A 9,538-nucleotide genomic window follows, 5' to 3' on the forward strand; every position below is an offset into this window, starting at 1 on the left:
TGCTGATAGTTTTATCACAATGCTGATAGTTGTATCACAATGGATTACATAGCTAAATATACGTCAGAGGCCATGATCATCAGCACATAGTGACATGCTGTTGTAAATCCATGCACAAAATAAGCTTGAATAACACACTCCGCATTTGATATATAGTGCTATAACATGCGCGAGACTGAAACACTATTTCTGAATGAACACAGCCAGCCCCCTTCCGTAATTTCATAGGTGTGGTTTCCCCTGCATCGACACTGAGCACATCCACGTCCTCAGATGCAGACAACTCAGCATCGGGCTCCCGCACCAGGCAGAAGAAGCCGCAGAGCAGTTGGCCGATGAGGGAAAAGAAAGCACCGAAGCGGTCTCAAGCTCCTCTGCGATCCCCACGACATCAGATGCCGCGGGGAATGCAAGTGCGGGCAGGAAGACACACACTTTCAACTGTGCTTATTACTAACATTTCAAGTTCCTACAGGACAAATAGGCCAAATAGGACTGACAGTTTGACACAGAGCGCTTGCTGAAGAGCAAAAGCTGATGTTACTGTGTTGCTGGCTTCCCTTTGTAGCTTCCACGTTACACTGTCACACGTCACTAGGTGACGCAGCATCAATCAGGATTGGACTACTTGCACATATGCTTCAGACGCTGTCATGCTGAAGGCGTTCCCCAAAGCGTCATCATCGACGCAGCACGAGTTCCATCGAAAGGGAACTAACTTCTCTGTCCTGCTTGACATTTATCTAAATATTACAGAGTCCACAATGTTGTTTAGATCAATGTGGTTGCATGACATTTCCAAGTTTGTACTAAATTTAATGAAAATCATGATTATGGAAAGTTTTTTTCTCTCTCTCTTTTTTATTTGGCATTTTATGTTACTTAATTGCAATTCAAATATGTTCCTTTTATGCTTAATGTTTTATTCATGCTTTCTTCACCTCTGACCTGAAGTAGGGCATGTTATTTTCACTTAAAATATTTCGGGGGAAAAAAAAAAAAAAGAAAAAAAGAAAAAAAGTGAAGCAATTTAATATATATTTATTATATTGACTGATTTTTCTTCACTTTATATTATAGTTACACATATTATAGTCATTCATATGCTATTGTCATGATGGATGTTGCAGTATTTCAATGCACAACAAAGGAGATATCTTCAAGAACACTTTTCAAGAGTTCCAAGATACTAGGAACAAGGGAAAACAAAACAAACAAACAAAAAAAAAAAAACACAGGAAAGTAACTACCTAACACCACATAACAATCACAAAGCTAGACAAAGGACAGACTGAAACTCAAGGCTTAAATACACAGCAAACAAGAGTTAACGAGACTAAAATAAGACACAATTGAACTGAAGACCCTAATTAATCAGTAACCAAGGAGACAAACAGGCAGGTAAGCCTCCAGGGCTGTACTGGTGGTACAGGGATCCTGGGAGGAGCGGGCAGTTCAGAGGGCCATGGCGGTGCGGGCAGCTCAGGGGGCCATGGCGGTGCGGGCAGCTCAGGGGGCCAGGGTGGAGCCGGCAGCTCAGGAACAGCTTCCTTGGCCATAGGTAGCCCCCCCACAAAATTTTCTTGGGCAGAGCTACGGCTGTCTGGGCTGGAATGGGCTCTGGAGTGGACTCAGGGGCTGGAGCCGTCACTGGGCTCGGGAGTGGTCTCAGGGGCTGGAGCCGTCACTGGGCTCTGGAGTGGTCTCAGGGGCTGGAGCAGTCACTGGGCTCTGCTCAGGGGCTGGAGCCGTCACTGGACTCTGCTCAGGGGCTGGAGCCATCACTGGACTCTGCTCAGGGGCTGGTATTGGCTCTGACCAAAAGTCAATAAACCGGCAAACAGGCAGGCACACAAGGAGAACTGAAACAATTAACAAACTAGAAAACTGACTATGAAACTGAAGACAGGGGAAAAGCATGAAAATGGAACAACAACAACAAAAAAAAAACTATATGATATATAAACGTGTATATATTGTATCATATTTACTTGCTGTTAGAATTACCCTCATCTTTCTAATGTGAAAATGTGGTCATATATATATGTAGACCAATGTATATTTACGGTTTAAGCTTTATAACACTCAAAGAAAATTTGAAATATAACAAAATATTTGTAATGTAACAAAAAATCACATTGAGTTAACTTTACTTTTATAAATAAGTTTAAACAATCTCTGTCTTATTTCCTTGGCTTGTAAACCATATATTATAGGATTCAAGCTTGGTGGAATAACATGGCGAATAATACTAGATACATTTTTACTGTCAGAGTATGCAGGGAAACGATGAAGAAAAATTGTGGTGAATCCAGAAACCATCATGATTACATAAACAGCCAGATGAGTACTGCAGGTTTTTATTGCTTTGCTGTTGGTTGCTTTGTTTTTGCTTTTGAAGCATACCATCGCTATTCTGAGATATGTCAATAACACCCACCCCAGTGAGGAGGTGAGTAAAACCACAGTAAAAGTCAATCCATATACATTATTAATCACTGTATTTTCACAGGACAGTTTAAATAGTGAAGCGTTGTCACAAAACAGATTTTGAATCACATATCTGCAGTGAGACAGACGTAAACTGAGGCCGATCAGAATTCCCACCAGCACTACTGCAGCACCCCAGGCTCCTGCCGACAGTTTAACCACCATATTATTGCTCATTATAGTTGGGTATCGCAATGGTTTGCATATGGCCACATATCTGTCAAAGGCCATGACCATTAGAATAGTGTGGGATGCGGTTGCATATACATGTCCAAAAAAAGCTTGCATAGTGCACTCCACATATGTGATGTAGCGCTCAGAGGGGTCTGTAAAAATATGACTCATCAAGCGTGGAAAAAGAACGGTTGTACCTAATAAATCATTCAGTGGCAAATTGCAGAAAAGAATGTACATAGGCTGATGTAACCTTTTTTCCACTGAGATCTGAATCAAAATCCCAGTGTTAGATATTATAATAAATATGTAAGCAAGCAAAAAAAGGATGAATGCAAGATGACTGGACAGATGTGTAACCTGTAGTCCCTCCATTAAGAGTATGCTGTATCTGAATGTCAGGTTGTCCATCTGTGACATAAACAAAACATGTATTAGAGTACAGGGCTGCGTTTCACAAAAGCATTGTATAAGCCTTAGATTGTTGAGGGAGTAGATTGTGGTTTCTATAGTCATCTTAGGCTATTGATGCTTTTGTGAAACAGCCCAGAGTCAGAACAGGACTTAATGCAGCACATACAGTATGTAATATCAAAGTAATAAACAAAGACAAAAGTAAAAACATTGTCAGGAAAAAAATAAAAATCTTCACATTGTGGTCAAAAAAGAACAATATTTGCCCACGCCAGTAATTCTCATAAACTTATTCACAGCAGCAGGTATGAAATATTTGATAGTTGCTGATAATTAAAAAAAAAAAATTCACCCTTAAATTGTTTACCCCACTAAAATATGTATACTTACCAAGTTAGATGACTAATAGATAAACAGTTGTCACTTTAGTTTAATATATAGTGGCACACTGCTGTCACATCCCCTTTAACTTGGTAATCAAGAGATTCAATAGCAAAACCGTGATGTGTTTCAGAAGAGCTGGCTTGCCCACTTTATATGTGTATCACACACAAACTGTTTTGTCGTCATTTCCTTAGAGTGTAAAACAATTCTCTTTGGTGGAGTACTGATCAGGTTTGCTTGTACTGTAATGTGCTGTAAAGATGTTTCAGGATCCAAGCACAGAAGGAGCTGGAATCCTATTTTGTTTGTACTAATTACATTCTTCTTTTTTATTTCTCTATCCTATAAGAGTATGGGCATCAGAGAATATAAATCGTAAAGATTCCAAACTTGGCAGAATGGTTCCAAATGAGAGCAGCTACTTAGGTACACAGATGTTCAACACTAGTTGGTGCTTTAATGGCTTGAAACAAAATTATCTATTTTTTTAGTTAAGTCATATAATATGTATATATTAATTTCCATCTACATTTTTTTTCCCCCCTGAAAAACCTCCTTTCCAAATTCCTCCTAGGCCAGGGGTGTCCAATCCTGTTCCTGGAGGGCCACTGTCCTGCAAAGTTTGGCTCCAACCCCAATTAAACACACCTGAACCAGCTAATCAAGGTCTCATTAGGCATAATAGAAACTTCCAGGCAGGTGTCTTGAGTCAAGTTGGAGCTAAACTTTGCAGGACAGTGGCCCTCCAGGACTGATTTGGACACCACTGTGCTGTTGCAGACTTCAGTAAAATTATGTAATTTGAGTAAATCTACATTTTGATATTGTGAAATGTATATTATTACAATGTAAACAACGAAATAACAACTATTTTTTTTGTTTTGTTTTTAGATGCTGAGATCATGGTCATGGTTCAGGCAGAAATCCAAAATATGCCTTAGAGTGAAAGAGGTTAAACTGCAATGTTTTATAAGTTATGGTCAGTAGGTGTTTTAAGTGTTGTAAGTTTAGCGCTTTGGGTTTAAGAAAAGTGCATTATAAATAAAATGTATTATTATTATTATTATTATTATTATTAAGTTTTACAGTGATTTCCATGTTTACCTGGGACATAAAATATCTCTAATACCTGTTATTATTAGTACATATTTTATAGTTCCACTGTCCACATTTATCACAAGGTTGTTAGCTGATGCCTCCCAATGCATATAATGTTATAGGCTATTCACACAAGTAATGTTTAGAATGAAACAGAAATGTAGATTAATGTATATTTACCATTTTAACTTTATTATTAGCACTCAAAGAAAATTTGAAATATAATAAAATATTTGTAACGTAACAAACAAAATCACATTATGTTAACTTAACTATTATGAATAAGTTTAAATAGTCTGTCTCATTTTCTTGGCTTGTAAATCATGTTTCCCATTCAGTCGAATATGAATCTCGCTAGAGAGGCCAATCTGCTTTGAGTGTAACTAAAACGAGCCAATGCACATTGGCATGCAATCATATGCAGCAGCTGCTCTGCCTCGCAGCGTGGGTATTTAATGAGCAGCAGGTGCGTTGCATCTTCAAGTTTTCGCTGAGGAGCCGAACTGTGTATGTTCCTTCTCTGCAAGCGTCTTCTAAGACGAGTCAGCTCTTCAGGACGAACTTCTCTTCTCCTTCAGTGCTGGCGTACAGCACAGCAGTGGGGTCGAGGTCCTCTCTTTATTTTTGTTTCTTCATTTGTGTTTATTTTTGCCTTTTGAGCAAAAAGCTGTCTGTCAGGTGTAAAAAGGCTGTTCTCGCGGCCAGTAACGGTGCGCTTTTGAGTGCTGAAAAGCAGTTTTGACGGCTGGTAAGAGTGAGCACCTTCAAAGAGAGGAAAGCACACGACAGGCTGCACACATCACTGTCTGTGTCACTGCGGCCGTTCCCCTGCGTGTTTCAGCACTTTTAAAGAGCAAGTCCCTGAAAGAGCTTACACAAGTAGAGCTTGCGTCTTTTTAAAGATGACATTCTACTTGTGTGTTTCTGAATGCGGTTGTTACCTGACACCAAGGGATGGTCACGATCGCTGCCTCACGTGTCTGGGCATCGAGCACACTGAGGCAGCGTTTGTGGATGAGACATGCGGTCGAGACTTCAGTTCCTGAAAAGGGGCGGAGTCCCAGAACCGCTGCCACGATCCAATCCTCCACAGAGGGTTGCTTTGGGCAGCGGTACCAGGTGACCTGAGGATTACAGTGAGCTGAACTTCCTTCAGGGAACCAACACCCTAGGAAACCTCACTCCTCCTGCACTCCGCAGCCAGTAGAGCTGCCGAGGCAGCGTGGTGGGCCATCTCAAAGATGTGCACCAGCTGTATCCTTCGGAGCTCCCCCTGATGACCGGATGTCGATAGCTGCATCGGAGAGTGAGCCAGACTTCTCTGGAGAGGACGATTCGGCAGCGTTGCCTCCTTCAGGAATGGTAGCGGTGCCCGACTCGGATCCGGAGAAGATGGCTATTCTTTCCCGGGCCACCATTGGTTTCTCGGGGTGGCGCGTGCTGGTTCTCAGCCACCCACCCCAGTTCCTTTCTTTCCGGAGGTGCATGAGGAACTCACAGGGTCCTACTGGCAAAGGACGTGATAGAGGTGGTCCCTCCAGTTCAGGGTTCTACAGCCCCTTTTTCATTGTACCCAAGAAAAGCGCTGGGTTACAACCGATCTTTGACCTGTGAGTTTTGAATTGGAGCCTCCACAAGCTACCGTTCAAAATGCTCATGCAGAAACACATTTGTGAGTGCATCCGTCCCCGAGATTGGTTTGCAGCGATCGACCTGAAGGACGCATACATTTATGTCTCAATTTTCCCTTGACACAGGCCGTTCCTGCGCTTTGCGTTTCTTTGGGCAGGAGTGCTCCTAGAGCAGGTGTCCCGGCATGCTGTGGTGTTCGCAGATGCCTCTGCAACCGGCTGGGGTGCCACGTACAACAGGCATGCAGTGTGAGGGGTGTGGACGGGCCCCCAACTACAATGGCATGTCAACTGCCTCGAGTTGCTAGCGGTACGTCTTGCTCCGAGCCGCCAAAAGCGGCCGTTACGGGGCAAGTACGTGCTGGTCTGTACAGACAACACTGCGACCGTTGTGTGCATCAACCGTCAAGGTGATCTATGCTCCTGTTGCCTGTTGCAGCTCGCCTGCCATCTCCTCCTTTGGAGCCAGAAGCATCTGAGGTCGCTTCGGGCCATTCATGTCCCTGGTGTGCTCAACCGTGTGGCTGATGAGCTCTCACGAGCTGCTCTCCCGGGAGAGTGGCGACTCCACCCCCAGGTGGTCCAGCTGATTTGGAGATAGTTCGGGGAGGCCCATGTAGACCTGTTTGCCTATCTAGAAACCTCTCACTGTACGTTTCCCCCAGTGAACCTACTTGCACAGACCTTGTGCAAAGTCAGGGAGGACGAGGAGCAGGTCCTGTTAGTTGCGCCCTATTGGCCCAACCAAACCTGGTTCCCAGAACTCATGCTCCTCGCGACAGCCCCTCCCTGGCGCATTCCTTCTTTCTCAGAGACGGGGCACACTTTGGCACCTGCGTCCAGACTTCTGGAAACTCCATGTCTGTTCCTTGGATGGGACGAGGAGGTTCTAGGTGACTTACCCCTTGAGGTACTTAACAACATCACTTCGGCACGTGCACCGTCTACGAGACGTGCTTACACCTTGAAGTGGAACCTGTTCATCGAGTGGTGTTCTTCTCGCCGAGAAGACCCCCGGAAATGTTCGATCGGAGTCGTGCTTTCCTTCTTGCAGCAAGGGTTGGAGCGTAGGCTGTCTCCCTCCACCCTCACAGTTAATGCTGCCGCAATATCCGCATATCACGACCACGTAGATGGCAAGTCTGTTGGTAAGCGTGACCTGGTCATCAGGTTCCTTAGGAGGGCGAGACAGGTTAAATCCTCCTCGTCCTCCCTCCGTACCCTCTTGGGACCTTGATCTGGTGCTTCAAGCACTTCAGAATGCTGCCTTTGAGCCCTTGCAGTCAGCAGACTTTGCTGCTGGTTGCATTGGCTTCTATCAAGAGGGTAGGGGACCTGCAGGCATTTTCGGTCGACGGATCGTGCCTAGAGTTCGGGCCGGGTGACAGCCATGTGGTACTGAGACCCTGGCCTGGCTATGAGCTCAAGGTTCCTACCACTCCCTTCAGAGATCAGGTAGTGAGCCTGCAAGCGCTGCCCCCAGAGGAGGCAGACCCAGCCCTGGTTTTGCTCTGTCCAGTCTGCGCTTTGCAACTGTACATAGACAGAACACAAAGCCTCAGACCAGCTCTTTGTCTGTTATGGAGGCCAGCAGAAGGGAAAGGCTGTCTCCAAGCATAAGATGGCCCACTGGATAGTGGACGCCATTGCCTTGGCTTACCAAGCACAAGGCATGCCCTGCCCACTCAGGTTGCGTGCTCACTCTACGAAAGGTGTTGCATCCTACTGGGCGCTGGCTCGTGGCACCTCGCTGACAGATATTTGTAGAGATCACCCTTCAGCAACTGGACGTGGCAGAGAATCTGGCAGATTTAGGCTGGGTTCTGTATGTGTGACCCTATGGGGATCCCATATGTGTAATTCCACGGCTGCTCCTAAATTAAGCCCATGTCTTTCCCTTTGGGAGAACCCACCTCTTATCAGGTTGGAGTCACCCCAGTACTTCCATATGTAGTACAGCCCTATGGGATTAGTCCATGTGTACATCTCCACATAACTTCTTCGGGGAAGGGTGTGGCTTCCGCTGCGTTCCTTTCCCAGTGAAAGGGTATGCTTTCCCAGTGTTATCCAATAGTCTCTCTAAGTGGGTTGTGTGGAACAGCAGTGATCAAAACTCTCTGTGTTAGCCCTGTCCCACCTTTAGGCAAGGAGGTGCAGGAGGCTTGTACAGAGCACTGGAAGGGGGAATAGGGATTCCTATTCGTCAGTCTGTCCAACGTACGTCGAACGTGACCTACTGAATGGGAATGTCTCGGTTACGAAGGTAACTCTCATTCCCTGAAGGAGGGAACGGAGACGTACATCCCGTCGCCACAGTCGTTGTACCCCGCTGATGCTGCTGCCTCACCTACTTGGCTCCTCAGCGAAAATCTGAAGATGCAACGCACCTGCTGCTCATTAAATACCCACGCTGCGAGGCAGAGCAGCTGCTGCATATGATTGCATGCCAATGTGCATTGGCTCCTTTTAGTTCCACTCCAAGAAGATTGGCCTCTCTAGCGAGATTCCTATTCGTCGGTCTGTCCAACGTATGTCTCCGTTCCCTCTTTCAAGGAACGAGAGTTACCTCTGTAACCGAGACGTTTTGTTACGTACTGTAACATTTTAGTGTAATTGTACTGTGAAATGTTTTGCAGCAACTTGAGCTTTTTTTTAAAAGTGATGCTCTTAATTTTTGAAGTCTTTATTGTAAACTGGAATTATTACACAAAGAAATATTTTACTGTAAGCTGCAACAGTGTTTATTCAACCACTTATGTGTATTTGATATGTCTTTAAAGTTACTGATATTAAAGTGCCTTTTGGATTCAGTTGTTGAATGTGCATCTTATTCAATAGAAAAATGGCCTTTAGTAGTTCTTGAAGGAACAAATTTGCCACAGTTAAGGTACAAATGGGCTTGTGGTACCTTAAGGGACAAGATTTGTACCTTTGATGAAGGTACAATATTGTACCAACAAGTTTTAAAAACCAAAAGGTACATTTTGGTTTCCCATGGTACAAATCATGTCCTTTAAGGTACAAACTGGAATGGTACAAATTTGTTCCTTTATATCAAGGTACAATTCTGTCCCCTTAAAAGGTACTGCCACAGGGACAAATGTTTGCACCTTCTTTGGTACAAAATTGTACCTTTTTTTCTGAGAGTGTGTAAATGTGAACTTGTAAACTGAAGTTTCACAGACGTTTCTTTTTACATGTAACAGTGCCCTCCAATGACATAAACTGGTAACAATCACAGTAATCCTAATATATGACAAATGTATTCACCTGTTTTGCTTACGGAAGTACGTGAGCAGCTGCTTTTCCGGCAGAATTCAATTTTGGGCATATATACTTTTTCACAA

The 9,538-nt window shown here is 44.2% G+C and overlaps 1 protein-coding gene across 1 annotated transcript; it reads right to left on the reverse strand.

Moving 5' to 3' along the window:
• Positions 1–2,133: 2,133 nt before the first annotated feature.
• On the reverse strand, positions 2,134–3,583 carry LOC127503360 (olfactory receptor 13H1-like). Its single transcript, XM_051877049.1, has one exon. The coding sequence runs from the start codon at positions 3,178–3,180 to the stop codon at positions 2,134–2,136; it is 1,047 nt and encodes a 348-aa protein (XP_051733009.1). The 5' UTR covers positions 3,181–3,583.
• Between the last annotated feature and the right edge of the window lie 5,955 nt (positions 3,584–9,538).

The sequence above is a fragment of the Ctenopharyngodon idella genome, chromosome 21 (assembly GCF_019924925.1).
Source record: "Ctenopharyngodon idella isolate HZGC_01 chromosome 21, HZGC01, whole genome shotgun sequence".
Lineage (NCBI taxonomy): Eukaryota > Metazoa > Chordata > Actinopteri > Cypriniformes > Xenocyprididae > Ctenopharyngodon > Ctenopharyngodon idella.

Bases quoted from the DNA above. Each gene is read 5' to 3' on its own strand.
- LOC127503360 (XM_051877049.1), bottom strand. From the start codon at position 3,180: ATGACTATAGAAACCACAATCTACTCCCTCAACAATCTAAGGCTTATA.